Source organism: Pezoporus wallicus, unplaced genomic scaffold (genome assembly GCF_028554395.1).
Source record: "Pezoporus wallicus isolate ANWC-B61680 ecotype Strahan unplaced genomic scaffold, APGP_CSIRO_Pwel_v1 contig_3952, whole genome shotgun sequence".
Classification (NCBI taxonomy): domain Eukaryota; kingdom Metazoa; phylum Chordata; class Aves; order Psittaciformes; family Psittacidae; genus Pezoporus; species Pezoporus wallicus.
Window position 1 is genome coordinate 11,727,622 of NW_026635034.1, and position 24,879 is coordinate 11,752,500.

Here is a 24,879-nt window from a genome sequence, read left to right on the forward strand (position 1 = left end):
AGAGCTGTACAGGGGGGTGCCTGCCTTCCCTGAGGTACGTGCTGTCTACCACTGCCATGGGTAAGGGAATCGCTACCATCTCAGTCTGGAACTTAAGAACCCTTTTTTCAATTAATGATTTCAGCTTTGCACTAAGAAAGTCCTCTGAATTTAACCAGAACAGTCTTTAAAGTGTTACCCAAACCTAATCTTTACTAACTCTTTAATGTATCAAACAAATAAGGCATTAATGCATACCATGGCAAGGGCAACTGTCACTTTCCCTTCCATAACACTTTACAGATGAAAACACCGTATGTCTAATAATGGGGAAGAAAGATCAACCCAACAGATGGAAAAAGAAGTATTTCTGCTTAACTTTACAGGTTTGTGGCTTTTTTAAAATTCTCATTGACAGACCCTTGTGATTGGATTGAAATAACTTATTTTATGTAAGATTTTCAACAACTTGTAAAAGATTCAAGTCCAGTTTTGGTTTTGTTAAATAAAATGTTAGCCACTAACCCATCCCACACAAAGCATCTACACTGATCTAATGTGCATGACTGGAAAAAATTGGCACTGTAAGCTTAGGAGGGGCTCACCAAAAAGCTAAACTAGGAAAATCAACTGTTCCTCAGTAGTACCAAAAATGCGTCAAGGAAATCATCCATTTGTGCTTATTGCTAAGATTTTACAAATGCTATTCCAAAGAAACCAAACCAAATAATCAAACAATAAAACAATCTGAGAAACAATAAGAGGTTTCTAAAAAATCTAAGTTGAAAAATTAGAAAATGGAAGACAAATACTGAAAACAGACCTTGCTGGAACAGACTATCATCTGGTGTAAAGTGATATGCAAGTGTGTTATGGAAGTCAGAGCTATGTCAATTCACACCTGCCAATGATCTAGCCAGTTGACTGTTGCTAGTCTTCTTTTTGATCCAGCAAAAGACCAGATGACTGTCAACCCATTCCAAAGCCTTTTTTTCAAAATGTAGTTACTATTTTACTGTCACAAATTTCTTTTAGTGCCCAGTTCCCTGAGCAAAGTAGTACTTCAGTACTGAGACTGGAGTGCACACAGAATGTTCTTTACATGATCCCAATCAAGCATCAAAAGCTTGGCATTTGCAACAGAAATCATAACTACTTTGTACAACAGCTGTTCTCAGTCTCAGCAGTATTGTTTTTCTATGTAAATAATAAAAAAATCCACAAAATACAAGAATCCCTTCATTCAAATATCTATTTTTAGAAACACGACATAATGCTCAAGGTGCTTAAACTGCACACTATTGCCTCATTTAATGTAAAATCAATGAAAAGTTATTTCCATTTGACACAACCTGGCTCAAAGTCTGAAGAATGCCTTAACATGGAAGCTTTCACCCTCACTGCAGATTCAGTGTCTCATCTGTCTACATTGTTCCAACTATACCTGAAAAATAGAGCACGTTTTAATAGTGTTCCTCAGAAAATGTACGGTTTATGTACTAAAGATATTTTAATATATAAGTAGCATGCTTTATACTAGAAAAATCAGCCACTTGAAAACTCTTTTTGAAAGGCCCCACCAACATCAGCTTTGAAAAACCCTGACACAAACTCATACTTGATGTAACTCTAGTGAAATCAACAGACTTCAAGCAAAGACGATATATCTAGTCCTTGTAGTGTGTAGAAAATGATGTCAATGCAGTAAAACATCTATTTTAGTGTTTCCAGCAGTATTTAAATTTTTAAAAACAATGTTCTTGGAGCAGCTTATTCTTTTTGGGGTGCAGCCTTTATGTCACGAAGGTTTCACTATACTCTTCTATCAGCTTCATCAGTACAAGGAAATAATCCTTTACGAGTTTTCGGTATGAAAGCCTCATCAATTTAAATGGAAATTCAATTGCATGCATTCCATTTAAATGACTGGCCTTTGTGTGGGAGGAAGGACTACCTGAATGATTCTAGCAGAAGGGCTGAAAGCTTAGGAAAGTTTGATTTGTATGACCGTAATATTCCACTTTCTAAAAATTCTTATTACAGCAGCAATCACAATATTCTTAAAGAAAGATTTCTATTCTAACTGACAACCTGTCGCCTGACAAGCCTGCTGTTGCAGGCAACAGAAATGTTTATGCAGTGCTATATGAGGCACAGAAGTTACTACATTTAGGGTGAATTCTGTTAAGTCCATTGAGAGAATGCATTTTGTTCTTTTTCGATTAAAAAAAAATAAAATAATACAAATAGATAAAAACCCTACCTACAAAGTGGAACAATTCGTTTTCCACAAAAAGTGAACAATTATAGATCATCATTAAAGCAGCTTAAAAATAACAGAGTTTGCAGGAGCCAAATGTAACAGAAATTAACAGCATTACTCATGTTTTAGAGCTCTTGTTTCCAACAAAAATGAGGTTCTGATACAACACGCACTGTTCCTGCAATATATTCTTTCTTCCCAGGTCATACTACTTAAAAAAAACCCGGCACCTTTAACTAGTAGATGCATTTAACATATTTTATAATACTTCGGTAGAGCCACAGCTGGTAGCACTGTCCATTTACTTATGAATTTGTCAAACTTCAACTGTTCAAACTCAAACTTTCCACTCCTGGTATCTGTCTTAAGTCTCATGTTTTTGACTGAAGTTTTTCATCCCAAGAAGGAGTCTGAAGGGAGACAAGAGGGGGAAATGCTTTATTTTGTTCCCATGCTTCAAAGATTCTGATAATATTTTTTTATTATTATCTTTTCAAAATAGAAGTGCCTGCTTTATTTAATGAGCAAAATGAAGTCAGCTGAGAAAGTGGGCTTGTGTCAAGAATGCATCCTCTGCCTTTATATGGAAATCTACCCAAATAAAGCCAGGCCACAAGATTCTGAAAAAATGCTGATAATCATACTCTGTACACATTCAGTCAAAACTTGTTAAAGTTCCACAGCTAAACTGCTGGAACAATCTGTTTACAAGAAGTGTGTTCCACATCTGAGGCTAAAAGAGGCTGAGAAGTTTTCCAGGAGCTATAGGTATGCACTCCTGAGGTCTGCATCAGAGGCAGGCACTCCAAATGAAAACTCTCTGCCCTTAATAGCCACTTCAGCCTGTTGCAGGCAGCATGGACAAAGCAAGGAAGAGGCCTAATGCAAATGCCTGTCCTAAAATGCATGGAATACTTTGGAAAACCTTAGGACTTAGGACTGGTATTGAAGACATCAGACTGGATGATCAAGCCAGCTGAAGAAGGTACTGAGAAGAAAAAAAGTGAAACTGGAGAGAAGCTGGGGAACCTAAGTAGAAGAAGGAGAGATAGGAGGCAGAGGAAACTGGGAGAAGAGATGGAAAATATTAAAGTACTAAGAGAGTGAGAAGTGAGACAGCCAGAAAATATAGTGGGACCGCTTCTGCAAGAGGGAAGAAGCAGAGACCGGCTGTATTTGGCGGAATGTCAGAAACAGTTGTGAGAAAAACCTTTGAACACCATGGCAAAGCATTTCATTGCCCTGTAGAGCAGTAGGGAGCAAATACCTTCTACCATTAGCTCAACTGTGATGCTCAACTCATCACAGGTCTGATGAGTCCTGTGAACAGTGATGGATTGCATGATGGTATTCTGGTTTTGAAGGCTTTTTTGATTTTGTTTTACAACTATGTAAAACATACACAGTAAGTCAGATGACATTAAAAGAATGTTTAACCTCAACTTAGAAGGGATTGTCCATACAATTACTATATAATTTGGCTCTTTCTTTTCCTGCAAGGTCCAATCTCAACTATACGATTACATGCTATTTTTTCCATATGATCTGCAACTCATTCAGTGTGCAGAATGGACTTACTCTGGGGATAATCAGGAATGTTTGGTTAGAAGAGTTATTTACATAATCTGTCTTAGTGACTATAGAAGTTAGTAAGTATACAATGGACATGAAAGTCTGCAATTTGTGGAACTAGCTACTCTACTAGTTTGAGTGGAAAACATCACACATGGTGCAATTTACTTAATCCAGTCCTTTCTCAGTTTGTGACCACTCGGGTCTGACTGAAAACCTCCAAATTTGATTTCCAGTTGAGCTGTGAAATCTAATTAGAGTTTTGACCAATGCAAATTTTGCTTTGCCATTGTTAAGTAATAAATAGATAACGAACACAGGAAGAAAAAAAAGATTAATCTCAATTACTCAACATGAAGCATTAAATTACTGAATGCTTTTTTTAAACCACGTTCTTCCATATCTCAGCTCCCTTTCTTATAATAGAGATTAGATCTTGCTGTCACACAGCAGCTTTGTGAATGTTAAACACTGTAGTAATAGTATCAATGACTAGTCCTAGAGAATCTCATCTTCTGTGAGGAGCATTTTAAGGCAGGGAGCCAAAGGCTGAATAATAAAAATAACAACACTGAGTAGTGTATTACTAATAACTGTTGGTCTATGCAGGGTCCCTGGGGTAAAATAATAAATTATAAGGTAATTAAACAATTTTTCTTAACAGACAAGAGTTACCATAGGATTGCTGACAAACCTCTAGTGCTGAAAGCTCTGAATCTTTGCAGGTTTGACTTTTTCGTGTTAGAGAGTCCTTTTAATGGCACTTTGCTGCTCAAACTGAAACTACGCACCATCACAAAGTATTGTCATCAAAAAGTGACCCAAAGTGAGGTCTAAAACCAGCCGTCAAGATAATTAATATGCTTGCTATCTTTAACAAATGATAATGCAAACAGAAATACAGAAAAAGAAAACAGTACATTGTTTGGCTAGAAAGTTACTGAATGTGAAGCCAAAACCCAAAGATAGCTTGCAGAAAAGAGCAGGGGATGTTTCACTGGCTTCTTCCCTCTACAGATCATCCACTGCCTCTCCAACACTGCAGTGACAGATACAAAACATACAGGATTGGCTTTTCCACAAAGAAAAGTCAAGAGTCTGAAGATAAACAGCCTTAGCAACCTATCACTACAAAGAAGCTCTGTTTTATTAATTACACTTGCATGTCTCTATGTGAGCAATATGCTGCAAGCAAAGGTGTCTTTTCTGGACAAACACACAGCACACTTGATGAACATCTGACAGCAAGTGTTTTCTACACCTGCAATTAATGAGAATAGTAAACAAATGTTCCTAAGTACAATGTTTAAAGAAAAAAAAATTGTAAATTAATTGAGGAATTTCCCCTGACCCAAGTTTGTAGACATTTGCAGCTTCCTCTGCATCGAAAACCTGGATGCGATTAAACTAACAGGGGTAAAATGCAATTTTTTTGTTCATTACAGGAGTGTTGAATAATTATGCTCAGAATTTCAAGCAAAGACTTTTGCCGACATGAATTGACAAAAAGAAACAAAGACAAGCTGGAATGCCTTTAAGTATCTCTCACAACACTTGTCTATATTGATAAATGACAACTACTCAAACTTACATTACCCTATTAAGCAAATCTACAATATGCCAGGAATGCAACTGTCTGACTGCAAGTCTGAAGTCACAAGTTTCACTGATCCATTTCTTCTTCAAAGCTTGGCACTGAGTTTATGTCTGAACAACAACCAGGCCACACATCTGTATCACCCTGATCACCCTACAGTCATGGTATAGTGTGGAACAACAAAAACCACTGCATTTCAACAAGCACCCAAATGAAGTTTCCAACTCAACTCCACAGTATTTTGAGTGCTAATGATGCTATTCAGAACTGATGAAGTGATTGGATAACAGGATCTTTTCCCTCTTTCCTCTTCTCCATGACACCAGCTTTTCATTTAGTGTAAGAATAAGAATGGTAACTTCTCAGACAATTCAAATTGCTGTGTGAAGCCTACCATTCACAGTTCACTGGGAAGTTAGGAAACAAACGTTTTAGGCAACTGACAGGCATTTTGGTTCTGATTTTGAGGCACTTAGAAGAAATATTAACATTTTATATCATGTTATTGCTACGCATAAATGAGGGTCTGAATTTTCAGCTGTTCTTAGACACAAATTAACTTCAACCAGTACATGGACTTCTCCAGCTTCACCCTTTAACAGGCTCAAAACTCAAAAAAAAAACCTTAGAGAAGAAAAATGCAGGATCGTACACTCTGAAGCTCTACTGCTAACCATACCTTTGGAAATAATACTGTACATTAATAATCAAGAAAATACCTATTGGGAAGTTGACAGAGCCTCTGGAAAATTTAACTCCCAGAATGCTCAAGCTAAACCCCAAACATATTAATGGTGCTAAATGTATACAAATTGTCTAACTCCTATGCTAAACTACGGTAACTGCCTGTCACATATAAACACCAAGAACAAACAAGAGAATTGACTATGATACTTAGGAGCAATGGCATGAACTGCTCCTAATTCAAAAAGGATTTGAAAACTTAGGTTGAACATTACAATGTTATTCAGACATTTTTACAAGAGGAGCGATTTTTTATATGACAGTAACCATGGTTCATTGTCCTGCGTTATATTTATAATGGCTTGAGATATCTCATTTACTGTGAAGTTATGTATGGCACTGCTTCAAAAGCACTACTCTTCTCTATGGAGTAAACATAATGGCAGTCAGCATGGGCCCTCACTTCAGATTTTCCGAATTGATGATGTGAATCCCACTTCTTTCATAACATTTCACTGGGTGAAAGGGCTGGTGCCATTCATTAAAGATCAGAACTCAAACTACAAGCATGTCCCAAAATGCCTCAATTATAAAAGTTTGTTCTGCACGACCCAAGGCAAAGTTAAGATAGTTCATTGACTCACTATGGTGAGGTTGGCATTTCTTGCCATAAAAAATTTAATTCTTCTATGTGTAAACTGAATATTAAAGTTTCTTCCCGTGTCTTTTGGATAATGCCCTTGCACTTTTCGTAGATTTTTGTTACTGATACACACTCAAACTTTACCTTCCTGTGGAATATTTCTGGTTTATTGCCTTAAGGCATTTATCCAAGGCTTATCCAAGGTATAAATATATATATTTATACCACTTTATATATTTATATCCACTTTATTTATACCTTAATAAGTTGTCTTTGGAGAAAGACAAAAATCTCATCATTTCTGTTACAGATCCCACGGGTCATTTCTCCTGACCGGGAGAATACAGGTTATGACTGTAGCCATGTATACACTACAAAATTTTTACCTGCACCTATCCTTTTAGTCTGTTTCTATAGTTCTTGGCATAACAGGGCATTAAATCATGACTCTTGGACTCCTAGATGCTAGATTTATTGAACAAAGCAATTGACTTTTCAGTTAAAATCCATAAGCCTCTAGACATCAATTTTTTTCTGAATTGTGTGATTCTGGCCTTAATAAACATTTACGAGGTTAGTAAGTAATTAACCTACTAATAAATAATGTAGTAGTGTTCCATTCCTGGCACACTTGTGGAATAAACTATTTGAGAGAGCTTCTAAAGTTATCCCAACATATTTTTCCTAATGATTTAAGGCAGACAGTTTCCTATAATTAAGTTCTAATAGGAACATCGTAATGCAAAACATTTTCTAACACAGTCTTCTCAGTTGTTGAAGAGGATGTCATAAAGCCACGGTGCAGAGATGAAGAGGAGAAAACTGTGGTCTAAGAGCTTAATCAAAGACGCCTCTATGTGGTTCTTTTTTATACAAGGGGCAACTGATAGAACTACGTAGGATATTTTACAAGCACTATCTCTGTGCCTCTGGCTGGCGAGTTAAGACCCCATTAGTGGCAACACATTCTGAATTAATATTTACGCAATTCTGCTTCAAATACCAAAACAGCCAAAGAAAGAACAGCACAACCCAAAGTAATGTAAGCTTTTAATAAGTTTCCTATACACCCACAGAACGACAAGCTACCAAACGTACATACAATCGCATAGTGTTTGCAGGGAAAATTCCTCAAAAGTCAAAGTTAAATTTCCTCAGGAAAAGTTATGTCATCATAACCCTGCTTTACCACTTCTGTCAAACACCTACTCTATACAAAAACCAAAATGAAAATAAATAAACCACACAGTAGCTCTTTGGGAATAAGAAAGGGCTTTTCAGTTTAAAAAAGAAAAAAAAAAGCACTCTTAAAAACACGTGGTCTTCTATTTGTCTTCACCTCAGTATATGAATGAAATCCTCACAGGCCCCCTATCACTTCTGAAAAGACCTGTCTGGCAATTACAGTTTCTGTTCCATACAAAATTAAACATTTCCACTTCTACCTTTGTTAAAACTTGAAACGTTTAAAATGTTTCATTTTCTGTAGTGTAGAAAACTTTCAAAAATGCTGGGTCAGAATGCCAGCAAGCTGGTGAAACATCCTGAGATCCCAGGTGCCAAGGGAGCCTGCCAAGGCCTACCTATATGCTTAGGTGACAGAAAAGCAAAGCAGTCTTTAATGGACTCAACATATTCCTGCAGAACACTTCAATTCTATTGAATTAGGGTTCTGCTTCCAAAAAAGTCTTTCAGTGGGAAAGTGTTAATACACACCAGTCAAAATTAGTATCATTGGTACCATTACTATTCTCTAGGAAATTAAATATATTAATTTACCCCATCATGGTAGACCTGGGGATTGGCCATAAACCTTTTACTTCACTTCATCCCTCCATCGACAGTAAAACCTCTTTCCATTTCCAGAACTGCTTTTCAGATACTTTGCATTCCATGCAAAGATGCCATTCACAAGTGCTCTACACACAGGAACACAAATCCAAGTTAAGAACTTGCATTCAGAACCAAAAGCTGGATTTTCCATAGCTGTACTACTACAGTAATAATATGCGTAGCTGAAGAGTCAGAGTAAGAAAGTAAAAGTTTCTGTTTTCTGATTCTATCTATTCCCTGTGTACACAGCCCAAGCAACCTGCAGCCTGAAGTTAATTTATAAATATATTCTCACAAAGAGCTAGTGACTTGGCAATGCTTGAGACAGGTAATAACAAAAAGTGCTCAGTAAACAAATGCTCCATTTGAGTTCCTTCCTTTGTTCTGGTAACAAACAACCCAAACAAGTTTGCATTCAAATTCTACTTCACCCACACCCCTGTATAATTCTCCCTCCTGTAATGCAGAGGGAAATACGGAAGATTTACTCATCACTCCCCCATCTTGGAGGAACACAGATTACAGTTGAAGAATCCTATTGTACTGCAAATAGCTTATGGTTTCAGTTAGATCTGACAATACTGTTTGTGTGTAAAGGACAGATGTTTGCTCACTATTCCCTGCTGAAGGAAGTGACAGGCAGCTGTATATTCTGAGGTGAATGCGTACAAAGCCTATATGCAAGGTGCTGAAGAGGAGAAGCCACTTGTACAATAAGAAAGTAGGTTTAATGACCTGCAAAAACACTTGAACAAACACAAGCACTTTGAGGTTCTCCCTAACCAAACCCCACAAGTTAAACTTTTACGAACCAAGCTGTCAGTCATGTAAAATGAGTTCAGCTATTAATGAAAAACCAATAAATGTACAATAATGAGGAAATGACCTAATGGACCAAGGCAGATTGACTTAATTTGTTATTAATTAACTGCCCTAAGGAGAAAATGTAGAGGGAGTGGCCAAACACAACCATTAACAGAATACTTTCCGCTCAATACATGAGATTTTCATTTTTGGTATGACCAGGAAGTGTTAAAAAAGAAAAAAGAAAAAGAAAGAAAAAAGATACTGTTCTCTGCATGCTGACAAGATCACTGCTTCATGTCACTGCCGATAAATTCAATTAAGGCCCAGATAGAGAAGCATTTAATCAGGAAGAGCAAGCAAACAAGTGAAACACTATGGGCCTTGTTTTGCTCTTGTCTGGGCCTTTATACTAAAAATGTTCTTAGCAACTTTTCTATAATTATATTAATTAACACATTCTATGGAGAAAAATAACTTTGAATAGCAATTACAGCTTCTCAGAGGGAAAGAGAAATGTCACTGAATAAAGAATATCACTATGTAGAGCTCCATGGCTAGGAGAAGCTACATCATCTACAATTTCAGTCTGTTATTAAAAGTCGCGTGTAATATAAATTAGTTCTTTCTAACTGCATTTAAACATGCAACAAGGGCAAAGATGCAACAACAGTACAGTACGCTCACTTATTTTTGCTCTTCATCTATAGAATTCTTCTGTTTAAACAACAGTTTCTAAAACTGACATGAAGTTATTTTCACACCTGTTCCCCTACTACTGAAAGAAATCTGTCAATGGCCAAACCACTCATCATCCTGACCTGCATGTCCTGCCACTGTCTAATTCACAAGCTCAGAGTTCTCTTTTCTCCAGCCCACTTGTCATTTTCAACAACTTTCCTTTACAACCCTTCCTTCTCCGTACCTTGGCCATCTGGGATTACGTCTTTCTTCTAGCTCATTTCTAACTTCCTCACCTCTCACCCCTTTTCCTCTGAAAAGAGATCTTTCCTGGAAAGGATCTTGTTACATTCCTGAAGTTAAGCAGAATACTGTCCAACTTCTTGCCTTGATGTAGTAGGGGATGAAGTAAAGACTGGGATATTTGTGTACTGCAGTGAGCAAATTCAGCACAGAAAACTTTCCAAATTAATGCCCATGTACTAAATTCATTTCCCATTTCCTTCAAAAAACAGTGTTTTTCAAAAGAGCTATTTGTACCAGAGACTATTCTCAGAGGCTCAAATTAGCCCTTTCATGTTTTCCATTTCAGACAAATACACTAAAAGTTTCCTGACATTAGAGCTCTGCAATCAATTGCTCTAGTTCCAAATCAATGGACTTTATTCATAAGTAAAGCAGATGTAATAACTGCTACGCTGAGAGACAAAAAAAGCACTCCTATGCTTTGTTTAGGTCATGTTTTTCTTATCCTGATCATATGTTCTGTTGCTACATCTCCACTGTGCAGGCTTCCACTAAACAAAACAGGATTCCCAAGAGGCAGAAGAATCAGATGTGCACCCACTCAGAAAAATATGGCCTGCTGTTTAAACATATTGAGACCACTCCACCATCCTGCTTCTAATATCCAAATACAAGCTTCTTCAAGTTTGCAACATTAAGTTAGATTAGTAACCCATGTAAGACACAAATATTAGGAAGAGATACTTTAGGAAATACTAAAGTGACACTGCCAGAAACCGAGACTTAGCAGAATAAAAATTGCGAAACCTCACTACCTCCCACATAGAACGGGGGACTGCCTGAGAGCACAGAGCTACACCTAGCCAAACATTTTGAATGAAGTAATAACAGAGTAAGTTTTACTTAAAAATTAACAAAGAACACATTTTCTCTCCAATAAACTAGGAAGACAAAATCAAAGCATGTAAAGCTTGAATACTGGTAAAAGTAGCATCTGCTACAGAACACACACAACACCATGGAAAGATTCTGGCGTGATCTAGGCTACTAGGTGCTGGCTCTAAATGGTATTTAGAGCATGACTAGCACTCCCAAAAGGTTAGCCTTATCTTCAGATTCAGAAATAGGGAATCTTCTTAACATGGCCTACCCTAACTCCATTTTTCCATTTCTTACATGGAAAAACACTAAAATTGCCTGTGAATCACCTTCTCCTTTTATCGAATTAGAATTTTACGTATTATTAGATATAGCAACTGCTTAAAAGCCTTGAAGTTATGGTATTAGGTAGCTATAGTATTATGCATCTACTTTCAGTATTCCCCAAGACACTAAGTTAAAAAAAAAATATTCATTAATTAGGGTCAGTGTTCAGCTTTACTTCTTGACTATGCGAACATTTAGCATATTGGGGAAAACCAACAGCTGCCCAGCAAATTAAACATAGGAAAACCAGACTTACATTGGTGTTGCAGAGTTTATATTGCTTGTAAGCGCCAATGCACACAATTGCTGCAGCTCTTTGAGGCTGAGGCTGACCCTGGACAGCCTGGTGTGATGCAGACCCATGATGATTTGAGTCACTGCTGTGAAACAGGCTTTGAGATACAGGAAACGAAGATGACTGATAAACTGACGGTCCCAGCGCTTGATGTCCAGCCTGAGGCCCACTTTCTTCTTGATAAAGATTTCCATGTTGAAGTGAAGGACTAGCTCCCTGACTGTAAGTGTTCATGAGACTTGGACTCTGATGAAATACATGGTTCCTAGACGACTGTCGCTGTCTCCGAAGTTTCTGAGGCTGCTGACCGGTGTCCGTTTGTAAAGGTAAAATGTAGGGCACTTTCCCATATCCATACTTTCCTGGACCAATAGGATTTCTATTTCTGCTTCTAAAAACAGAGAAAGAGAGAGAAAACAGTTACTGAATTTGTAAGTGAAGGAGCAGTTATTCACATGAATTGTAATTTGCCAGTTACTCACTGCAAGGCAACAGAAATTTCTATCTTTTTTACAGAAAACACATACAAGCTGTACACTTGCTTTGCGTTCTGGGAATCTATGAAAAAGTCTACTGCCTGAACTAAATCCTGGGCCCCCTTTGGCTGGGATTCACATGCGAAGTCACTTAATGTCAACTAGCAAAGGCAAATGGCTAGGTACGGTATAAAGTAGGAGTTTGGAGAGAGGTGGTTGTTTTCCCCTAGGTCTCTCCTTTAAAATGGAAATTCAAAGAATCAAAGTTGTATATTCCTAAAATTCATAACCGTGTTTCTGAGGAGCTTGAAATACGTAACAGCAGGAAAACTCTACTATGGCTTTGAGTAATGACAGAAGAAAATCTGAATTCAGTATGGTGAAGACTTAAACATTTTGTATCTGTTTATAATGCTTCCTGCGATTCTGCTTCATTTGTTATTTAAGAAATATCCATAAATATTTAAGGAAAAAGTATAAGAAACACCAAAATATTACTGAGATACTTCTGGAAAAGATGAAAAATGCAGGAAAATATTCTTATTATGGTATACAGTTTATTTTCTCTTATTTGGCCAGTAGATATACTCTTTTCTTTTAGGCTGTGTTAAACCTGTATCAGCACTCTCAAACAGCTGGTACTCTATGGAGGGTAGTTTTGTTCTCTGCACACCCACAGCAATATTGCACCAGGCCTTGATTTCTACTGCTGCAGTCTTAAGAATAAGTAGGCAAAAGTTTTCTTCCAGTTCATTCAGAGCAATGTGTGAATACAGCTGTTTTTTGAACCTTTGCAGCTCAGGAAGGGAGACACCATTAAAAGAAGTAATTGTTTTTCTGGCCATAAAATTTGTTCATATTTTTTAATATGTATACAATACTCTTGAACTGCAGTGAAAACCAGAGTTATAAATTGACATACTTATTGGCTAGAAACTGAAGTCTTACAAATGTCAGACACCAGATCACAGACTTTTCTTTGGGTTTGTTTTTTCTTGTGTTTGTTTTCTTCCTAAGTCTTATATTCTCCCAAGACTCCTGTTACATGGGAACCTTGGAAGTCATTTACTTAACATTCTAGCTTTATGGCCATGTGGGACTTTTAATCAATCTTCCTGGCTCAAGGATGTGTGAACAAGAGTGTTGATTTACCCTGGCAGATAAGCAACCAGCACTCTTGAGCTGTTTATACCCATTAATCTGCTCTGTGACTGTGATGGTCACTGTTGAGGTGGGTTTTTGGTAGTTACCGTAGAGAAAAGTAGTACAATGGGGTTTAGCATTACAGAAGGAAAAAAAAGCTTCCTGTAAATGGACAGGAGAGGAATGAAAGACAAATTATGAGTAGGAATTACTTGAAATGTTGAGACTAAACCCAACTTGATTTAAATGAGCACAGTTTGTGTTGTGTAGGGGTTTATGGTTTTTTTTCTGCTAGTTGGTTGGTTTGGGGTTTTTGGTTTTAGTCTGGGTTTTTTGTTGCGTTTTTTTTTTTTTAACGGGCAAACATATTGATTCCCTCTATGTTGTTGCTATTTTTGATTTTTAGCATAACTCTTAATTTTTGTTCAAGACCAAAACTAACAAACACAAAAAAATCTTTCTTGAGATTTCTATTCACATTTGATTCATCTTGCAAAACAGATACAACTCCTTATTCTTATTTGCTCCAGTCTCTAATGATTTATACTGACAGCTGGTTTCTTCCCAACCTGACCATACCAAATTTGAAATCCCCGAGATACAAACCTTGGCAACAACTCCTAGTGCTGAGAAAGTTACTGCTTCATTGCAGGGAGCACAGATTGCAAGTGGTGGTGACTGCAGGGGTGGACAGAGGGTGGCAGGTCTACTGAAACTAGCTTTTTGAATTTATCATCTACAGTCAGGTCGCTTGCATTTTTCATCAGCAGGAGAAAAAGCTGCTAATAACTGAGCAATAAACCTTGTGCAGACCAGTGGAATGGCAGGAATATGCTTCTGCCCCAGTCTCCTGAATGCCAGATTCTTTGCAGCAACAAACACTAGACTTTTCCAGAGAGGAGCACCTAGATGCATCATCCCCACTGGAAGAACTGCTGCCTGGCAAACTAGGAGAGATCACACAAAAGGTCAAAAATTAGACTGATGTCTGGCCGTTAATCTCCAGTTCAGGGTCATGAATCAGTACTGAACAGAATGGAAGGACGTGCAAGAAATGGTGATCTGAAATAAGACAATTCTGCCTGGAAAAAGTAATTAAATGGTCTTAAACATAGAATGACTAATATCTGAAAGGACTGATGGTTGAAGCCAGCAAGTGACCAAAAGCTGCTGGGACCTCATGAGATTATTTGTAAAAATTAGAAAAACTCGAGGGATGCCATTTTTCTTGTAAACTGGTTGACCACGGCAACAAACACAGAGCAGTGACTAAGAAGTAAAAGAATAACAACATCTTTACTGTTAGTTCCTGTCTCAGCTTGGCTTGTTTTTCTACATCTGTAACTTGGAAATGTTCTGGAGTCCCTGCTGATTAAGAAATGAGGTACTATTTCTGGTAGCCTAAGTTTCCAGCACCCTTATAATGAGATGCCTAAGGCTGCATTAAGCCTCATCAAAGGTCTTCTTTGCCTCATTCTTTGGGCATAACTCTCAAACACACACACCTCCCTGACTGTTCAGACAAATCTGTTTAGCACTTTGATAACAAAAATGATGGTCCCCTTTAAACGTAAGCCAACCCAAGTATATTTTTGAGTTCAAAAATGCATTTGCCAAGACAAGTATGAAAAGAAGGGTTTTTGCTATTAATGTAAGGTTTGTAGAAAGCATTTTAAAATAATTATTTTTAGCTATTATTCTTATTGGTCTAACTATTAATAATTTCTCTCATGCTGAGGCTAAGTCAGTGGAGAATAGCGAGAACTGGCTCCTCACAGCACCTTTTGAGTGACGGAAAGGAATTTTATTGTAGCAGCTTTTTTTAAGCATACATGTGCCTTGGATGGCAAACAAATGCATTATCACTGCCTCATAGAGTTTATCCTAAGAACAATGCTTTGAACCTCAAGTGTTCTTGAGGTTCACTAAGAATGAAGTACTCAGAGCTGGTGGGCTAGTTATTTATATTGAACAGAAATCCTCTTTGAAGTAAGGATATGCAGCATCTTTAAAATACAAAAGTAAGATTAGAGATTTCCTGGGCTTCCACCTGTTCCCTTAACTGCTCTTTACAAAGCCAACATATCTTTTTCATCTTTCCCCTCTTTCCATCACTTCCCTTCTCCTCCTCTCTAAACAGAGGCTCCCTGGCTCACTTCCAGCTGAAGTATAACTCGCTTTCTTTTTCTTCTGATGTCAGACAGAATGAAGAATGTATTTTACATGAGCTTTGCAGCATTCCACTCAACTTATCTCCTACCATCAAAATGCTTCTTCTCTTTTAAACAAAAAACTGCAAGGTTGAACATTAGCAAAACCTCTCATTTATGACACCACAGAAGACTTGCTTTCCTACTGTTGGAATGTTTTCTTAGAATAAATCCAAGGAAACCACTAATTTCCTTCATTTTCAATTCATAACCTTTCACACTGTTTCTCAAGGAGTAATGTAATGTTCTGGCAAAGTAACAGCCTTCAGCCACTAGTTCCACCAGTGATGAGGAGGAAAAACTGCACCAGAATTGCAGGCTTCATGATATTACATTCAGAATTTTCTCTTGTCTATTGGCAGAAATCATCCCACAAGCAGAGGAAGACTGTTTCTTCCCTCTATGCCCAGCTACAGCCATCACTATAATGAAAGACAGCAGACTGTCATCACACAGCATCTGGATAGATGCAAAACCAACACTTTGCATGCACTTATAGTTTTGTGAGAGTTTGAGTTCAAAGCTTTTTCAAAATCTTCAGAGGCTTATCTGAGGAATCCTGTTCTGGTATAAACAGAGAAGTTCTCTAATACGCTAAGGAAACTCATCTCACCAGTGAGTCTGGTCTAATCACACATATAGCCTGATGCTGCTCCAAGCACTCAGGACTCAAGCATTCTTCAGGTTCTTGCCTAATCTTCTCACTTGGGAATTAAGCAGTTACCTATAATCTAATGTCTGAAGTGTTGCGGGCTGTATTTTTGTCCTGTCAACACAGCTAGCATCTACTCAAGTTGACTTTAGCAGTGATCTATCAACAGAAACACAGGTTTTATGTGCAAGACAAAAGTAGGAGAAAAGACAGAAGAAAGAGTACAATTATGATTTACAGCTGTATTTCCCAATCAATATTCCAGATTAAGTACCACTGCAAAATATCTTTTAAATTATACTGATTTGTGCTTTTGCACTGCAGTTATTCATTTCTATCAAAAGAAATGCTCTAAAAGCACATTTCTTTGATTCCTACTAGCAACTGTGCTCTACAGGAGCTCATTCCCCTTAGATCCATATCAAAGCTCTTTAACTTAAATTTAAGTCCTATTACCTATCACGGTTTTAAACAGGACCAGACACATGCTTAAGTTAGCAGTCCAAATCCTCTTTCTCTAAATCAGTTACATACATCCTAACCTCACTAAATCTGTTTCTGTGGATAAGTCTACCAAGATTTAACCTAATATTTTAATCACAGCAAAATATTTAGCAGCATTACATTACTGTAATTGACAGCTTTTAAAGAACACTACCCATTTACACACAGTTCAAGTATTTAACATAGAGTTTGCCTTGATTTTGTTTCAGAAGAACTGAAAGTGGCTTATTACCTATACCTGACAACAATAAAGTTTTTGAAACATCATTCCAATATACAAAATGTAATTAAGAAAAAAAAATATAGGGAGACCAAGAAGTCTTTGCAGACACAAAACTTCCACTTCAAATGCAAAAAACAGTTTCTAGTTACCAGGATAGGTACAAGTATATGTATTTTTAATGTATTTCATTATTTTTATTACTCCCACCATAGTATCATTAAATTAATTTCAGATATATATTTTTAATCCCTGGCACTTGCTTCATAATTTTAAAAACTCTAACTGGCCTATAACTGTCCTATTCAATCATTTACTTTCCAGTCCTCATATTGCTTTTAATTTTCTTTTATGTTTTATATATTCTTAGGCATACAGTTAACAAGATTTACTTTAAGAAGACTGTCCCCCATGCATTTTCACTCTCTTTTAAGTCACAAAATAAACTGACTTATCCTGGTCGTAACTGCTATGAAGTTTATACTTCACTGTATTTTAGCAGATTTTTTCACAATAATGATTTTTAGCAAAAATTCATGATTTACTGGTTCTGGGAATATATTTCCATCTGCTCAAAAGAGCTCTCAACAGTCAGGTTGATTCACATCAAAAGTCACTATGTATCACCTCACAGCACTGTATCATAGCCCTGTGAAGCTTTGAATTCCATGTACTCACTTTTCACCAGCTCTAAATCAACCTGGAGAAAACACTTGAACATGAACGAAAGAAGGGAGCCCTTTGACTCTGTTTTATGTTATGAAAATGCATGCCTGTCTGCTCACTGACCAAGAAAACAGCCATAAAGCAGCAAGCAGTTATCTTTGTCAAATGTTTGGTCATAAGAGTTAAACAACCCCTTCTGAGAGCGTACCACACACTGAAAATCAGAGCTATCCTCACAAACTTCTTTTGCTGCATTATAGCATATTGTTCACACCTCATCAGCACATGTCATCACAACTAAATCGGTGCAGGCATTCACTTCATTTTACTGGTTTTCACAGTCAAGGTAACTAAATCAAGGGAACTAACTAGTCTGGTTTACATGTCTGGTAACTGGTAACCTCATCATGATTTGTGGATATTCACTACTTCTCATTTATCATATATGCATGTGAGCAGTAAAACTACTGAGAGCATATTTGACTTCAAAATTTCAACTATACCTAAAAAGTCCACCTTCTGTAGGAAAACAGGTTATACCATAGGGGTAATTCTTCTCTTATTTTTATATTACATTATGGGCAAAAAAAATTTGCTTTTTCTGACAGTAGAATTAATGAATAAAGTCACTATGTAAATTGCCTCTCAGAATCAGGTTTAATTAATTGGATTAATAGAAGAGATACACATGTGGTCTACCTTAAATGAAATTTTCCATTCTCAGAGATCACCACTAATACCCCAGTCTAGCACAGTCGCAATACACCCAGTACAATAACTTACTATACTGGCTTTTGCTGATCTCCCAGCAACTGCTATATAACCTCATTTATGTCACTTTCAGTACTGAGATGGGATTCCAGAATTTGAACCCAAATACTGCAGTCCTCTTTTCTTATGAGTTTAATAACACCTCTGATCCCAGGCATCTGCAAGTTTTTCCCCTTAGCTTCATCTTTAAGGTTTGACTGAATAATGTGACCATGCAGTTGGCAAGTACATCAGCAGAAATTCAGCTCAAGTAACCACATAAATCTGCTCCAGTGCATTACAACTATGATGGCGCTTTTGTTGTGTTTCTACCCCTTAGTGACCAGGCAATAACTCATTGGTAAAATGCACTGTCTTGTGTGTTACTGATGCAGCATTCTTACCTCCCCTCCTCTCCTTCAGTCAATCCACTTCAGGAAGGGTTGAAATGTCCAGCAGCAAAATTAAGACAGTTTATCTGGTGGCTTGCAATTACAATAGCATCCTAGATTTTATTTTTGGTAAAACCTTTCAAAGTATGCTCACAGTAGAATAATAAAAAAATTTACTAATGAGGCAATAATAAGTGAGACCTAGAACATATCAGAGGAATTAATAATCATTTGAGAGGTGGTGCAGCACAGAGTCAATCTGAGGCCACAATCACCCCAGCTAGCTATTCATTTTGCCAGGAAATACCTCCCCATGATCTTTATTGCTAATAGAACCTGTTTGGAATTTTTTTCAGAAGGAAAATGAACACCTTTCTCATATGGTTTTAAATCTCCAAGTGCTACCAAAATGAATTCTTTGATTACTAATGCTGCTCTTGGATTTTTCTGGAATATTTACTCTCAGAAGAGAATTAAATCCTTCTCTCTGTGTCTTCCTCCTGCACACACACCAAACCCCAGTAAGCTTTTATAGCCACACTGGGTTTGGAATGAAATGCATCACATTTTCATTCTATTAAAGAAATAATGAAAGGAGGGGCAGCTAAGTGCTTGAGCTGGGTTTCATTCCAAATATTAAGCAAATACCCACGCCACAAATATAAAGCCTCAGAACATGAGAAAATAATACCTCTTGAACCTGAAGGTCCAGAAATCACACATTTGTCCACTTCCATCAACTGGACCTCGCTAGAACAGGTCACAGAAATTACATCAGAATATGCAGTAATGATGCTTAAATTGGTTAAGCAAATAACAACAGAATTGTCCCTTTAAAGGCTAATTGTAGGCCTGCCAACTGAGTGACCTACATTTGCCTGGTCAAAGCATCTGTGAGCTGGGGGCAAAAGAAATACTTTCAGAAAGGAAATTCTGTTTTGACATTAAACGATACACTCTTCCTTTCCATTGCTCACATGCCTAGAAATGCAAACTGACCCTATACAGGGTACAAAGCAGCACAGCAGACTTTCACGTCAGCTGCTGGCAACAAAACATAGAGACCACAGAGCTATAGCCATGTGAGAAGGTGACGATTTTTGGATTATTTCCTCAGTGCAAACCTCTCCTCTCATTCCTCTTCCAACTTCCCTAAAGCTCTACAAAAAGAGCTTTAGGGAAGCCTTTTCCTTATTAACATATTTCTTTATTAACATACCTCTTTGCTTTACTTATTTCACTATTCTGGTGACTAATTTGTTCTTTCTGCTCCTAAGAATCACATATGAAGTCCACATCTTACAGGGGTGGACACAGAAGTTTTGCTGATGCACCATGAAAATCCAGTTGTATAGAAAGTGAAGGTAGCAGTTGCAAGCATCACAACACTCAGTACATCTATCTAAAGTTGCAGTTTTGTCTTCTCTAACACCAAAACAGAGAACTGGAAAGCCAACGGTGCTAAATAGTACTAAAACCTAGTCCATTAATGATATTTCCTTTTGAGATATGTTTTCTCTCTTAAAGCACACTATTCTTTTGCATGCCCTTATTACTTTTCCATATGATCCCCTCTCTAAGATGTCTAAATGCTTCGATATTTTTTCACTATCTCCTCAGTCCTGTTTGCTCTTATTTTATGGTATGCTCCACACATTTTAGCAAGGTGAAATTAAAAACAAGGCTGTGCTAATGGGAGCTCAACTCTTCAAAGTCAAGGAGAGCTCCCTTCGTCAACAGGCAGCCCAGATAATCAACAGCTTTGTGCTTCCATCCTCATTCCAATGGCTGACTAGAATTTCCTAACATTTCAATTATGCGAAAACTCCACTTACAGCACTATGATTAAAAAGGGAGCACTTAAACTTTAAAAATTAGGCTTCTAATTGTGAGTACCTCAGATCTCTTTACCTGAGCTTCATGTGCTCTAAAACCTAACTGAAACATGTGAACTAACTTTCAAAAGCTGGTAACATGAATATCCTCATCACTGATGAGGTATGTCAAAATTCATGATAGACAAATAAAGTGAACAGTTCTTTGTCAGGTGCCGGAAGCAGAGAGAGAACTTTTCCACTTGTTGCTGACTGATGCCAACATATTTGCCTACTTTGAAGGACTGCTATTGCTGTGAAAATCTATTTGACTTGGAAGCCATCCAGTTTCATCTTATGCTATCAAATGTGAGCTTATCTCAGTCATAAGTATCCATTCCTTTTTTATTGTTTTATGGAAGTCTATTAAAATTACAGCTTTTATATGAAGTAGTACAGAAGATAGGAATACCCAAAAAAAAAGTTTTCACTGACTGTACATATTCTGAAAACACAGATTTTTTTAAGTCTGACACCACTTTCCAGTATCACCCATTTAGTGAACACTGAATGCTGTTCTACGCTATAAATATTGTTTCTAGAGTAACTTAGACTTTGACATCCATTTTCCATATATCTGATAGGACCAGAAGGTTTGTACTCTGGATTTTGTAAATTAATGAAAACTATTAGATTTGACATTCTAATAATTTAATTTTCAAATAACATTTTTTTGTTCCGATTCTGTTTTTACAATCACCACCAAAGAATCTGAAAGTTACACAATACAACAGGCTTTAAAGCCACCGGGGACCCTCCTAACACAAGATGGAAATAGCTTATTATGCAAATAAATTAGAAAAACAACTCTGAATCCACAGTCTTTTGACTAGGGACAGTGTGTGTGGGGGTGAAAAATCAACTGTGGTACAGAAGCTTACATTATGCTTAGAAAAGCAGAAGAAATTCCAAAAGCAAAGGCCTCCATCATACAGGAAAGTGGAAGCACAACAGACATTATAATCATTTTAATATTTCGTATGTCAAGGCATTTATTAGGAATAACATACCTTCACTTCCGCACACAGTCAATATTATTTTCTGTTCATTGTCCTCTCATGTTCCAGCCATAACTGCAGTGATTGCTTCAAGACTTCCAGACTCTCCTGGCCTGCCTGCAGAGGCCACCACAACAGCAAGGAATAGCCTGCAGGGATGGAAGCCCAGCTGTGCCAGCAGCCTGGCAGCAAGCCTGCTGCAGAGGCTAGGCCAGCTGGGATCCCCTTGGAGTCTGAGGGTGCCAAGGGACTGGAGCAAACAGGCTTTGAATGACTTTGTGCTGATGAGTCAAGGCCAGGCTTCCAGTTTCAGTAATAACCCAGCTATGTATTACAACCTGTAGCTTTTACACTGCGCAGCTGAGAATGGAAGTGCATTACAGTAAATGATCAAGTAGGAAAACAGAAAAAAGAAAATATTAAGACTTTTGTCTCGATGCAGTCATGTTAACACTGCTAGCAAAAGCCTGCCTCTGGCATTCTTGTTTGGTTTTTTTTATGTGTATCAGTGCCATACTGAAGTAATACTCCACAGGTCTAGGCTATGCATTTGCATGGGTTTGAAAGAAAGACAAAGCAGTGATTAAAGGAAATGGCCAACACCCAGGCAGATCAACATCTGAACAGCTGGGTCCTGCTTTTGGAAATACATGCTTTACTGAGACAAACAGGAGGCTAACAGGTCAACTTCTATTTTCAAATATCCTTTTAGATGAAGAGAATTTCTTCCTGGGTCTGAGAATGTATTTATTACAGCAATAGAGGGTCCCACTGTCTTATTCCAGTCAGGCTGGAATATTGCCTCAAGGTAACATTATTTGTTTGGGTCAGCAAGATGACTTTTTAAAAGGAATTACAGTTGACGGCTTCACCTAAGAATCTTAGAGAAACAATTATATCAAGGAGGATTTGAGGGGGATTGAGGTGGTTCTGGGTTTTTGGTTTTGGTTTGTGGTTTTTGTTTTTGTTTTTTGCTTGGTTTGAGTTTTTTGTTAACTAAACCAAAAAAAACAAACCACCTCTCCATGCATCTCACAGAAGAGAGCTGATAAGGAAAGAATCAGACAACTCCTGGTATACATATTCTAAGAAAAGACAGACAGAATAGAGGTGTTTCAGGAACACTCCCTCCCAAGGGATCTACATGCCCGTTCTCCTCAGTTTTCAAACTGGAAACATACCTATTTTCCTTTCATACATATATGAAAAAAAATCTGATAGACTGGTACCACAGAGGAGAAAAAAAAGTGTTCTTCCAGAAACTGGAGAATTAATTGTAATTAATTGTAACTGCACAGTTCCACACAGCCTTAATGACTGAACAGCTAATACTATAAAATTGATATAAACATATGCAGTATTAAAAACACTCTGTGCGTTAAACAACCACATTTTTAATCAAACAGGAAATTTTGCTAAAAAAATGTGGTAGAAAACAAAAAAGGGAACAGAGAAAACAAAAAGCCCATAAACAGCCTATGAAAAATAGAAAACAGACCTAGAGTTTTGACTAAAAGAAAAGCAAATGGACAGTTATGTGTCCATTCTTGGGTATGGGGGTGGGAGGGAAGTAAAACTTGTTTTTTCATTGAGTTAAAATCAGAATGGCCACTGAAATTAAGAATCCAATTATAAAGCTGTTACTTGTTCCAATTCTTATTATTATGGTGAAGATAGAAATGTCAAATGAGAGTGCAGCAGAAAAGGAAAAGTATCTCAACAAGTCATCATGTAAAAGGAAATAATCTGCCTAGTGCAATTATAGAATAATTATACCTGTCCTTTGGTATTATCATATAAGTAGTCAGCAGGGAGGACAGCCTTCCAAAGAAGATGGCAAACACTGCAAAAGTCAGTGTTAGTCTTTCATAGCCTTTGTAAGTATTAAAAAATATCAACTCTAATCTGACATGTCATTCTTAAGATACACCATTCATAGCAAGAAGAAAATGGTGCATAGACACATACCTCTTTTCCGGCTTGGTGCTCTGCCTCTGGGTCTGAGAATGCCTGCTGCCTCTCAATGCTCCTCTGCTCAGGTGGCTGTTATTATGGCCTCCGGAAGAAGCAAAGGCCCGAAGGCCAGCCCAAAGCTGCTCCTCATTCCTGTGAAGCGGCACAGACGTACGAATGGCAGAAATGACATGGCCAGGATAAGCAGTCAGCGAGTCCTCGTGGTGACGGGAATGCTGATGAGCAAGGGTTCTCTCTGAGGCTGGGTATTGCCGCCCTGGCCTTCGGTAGCCCCTTTCCCGGTAATAGGCTGGGAGGCAGGGCCGTGTCTGCTCCATCACACCACCACTGCAGCTCCGAGAGCAGGCAGACCAGGGGCCCCAACTTCCCCACATGCCTGGGATTCCTGCACTGCTATCCTCAGATGCATCTCTTTGCTCTTCTATCCTCTGGGGAACCTGTAGACACAACAGATTGACTTAGGAACAAGAATCCACACTGTAATACGAGGAGAACACTAATATCCTTCTTATGGCATTCACTGTGCAGTCAGAAGTGAAACTGAACAACATAGAAAGTAACTTCTCTTATTCATTCCCTATCAAACGGCTGCCTATTCTGCCAGTGTAAGAGATCTCCTACAGCCATCAACCATTCAGACCAAAGGTACCTTTTTGACTATCTGGATAGGAATAGCTTTTCTTTAGTTTTCAGGAATGGAAAACATTGTGTAATGAAAAGTTTGAGAATGCGGAGATTGCAAACTCTTAGAATATTACCAAAGTCAGGAAGTTAAGTAATTTTTGGTGAGGAACTTGGGTCAACAGACACTGACTGCTCTCTTCCACTCTGATACCTCAACAATGGAGACAGCTGCTGGTTGCAATAATATTTCAGGAACTCCCATCTAATGTGGAACATTTTAGGAAAGCAACAGATTAAGAGCACAGGCTGATTTCCAACCAGCCAAAAAATACTTCTATAGATATACTACCACTTTTCCCCCACCCACATTAATGCTCCACAGAAAAAAGCTATTCAAGATGACCCACCCAACCCTACATTCACAGAAATCACCATCAAATCCAGTAAAAGACAGGAGAAATTGCTGGTCTTGTGTGTTCAGTGCCACATAGCCCATACTCGCCATTCAGCAGCACAGGGAAACTGAAACAAAGAAGAACCCCAAGGAGAGGGGGTTTTTGCAGGAAACTAGGAAGGATTATAAAGGGCAGGGA

General features: G+C 37.8%; 1 protein-coding gene across 6 annotated transcripts in view; it reads right to left on the bottom strand.

Annotated features, from left to right (window-relative positions):
• THSD4 (thrombospondin type 1 domain containing 4) overlaps window positions 1-24,879 on the bottom strand; it is a 314,334-nt gene that overhangs the window by 214,762 nt on the left and 74,693 nt on the right. For all 6 annotated transcript variants that reach the window (XR_008970824.1, XM_057398789.1, XM_057398780.1 and 3 more), the window contains 2 exons: window positions 23,657-24,099; window positions 11,765-12,194 (listed from right to left, as the gene is read on the bottom strand). Coding sequence is in view for 5 of the 6 variants with exons in the window: in XM_057398789.1 (XP_057254772.1) it covers window positions 11,765-12,194; window positions 23,657-24,099 (873 nt within the window). In the remaining variant the exon portion in view is untranslated. The remainder of the gene's footprint in view (window positions 1-11,764; window positions 12,195-23,656; window positions 24,100-24,879) is intronic.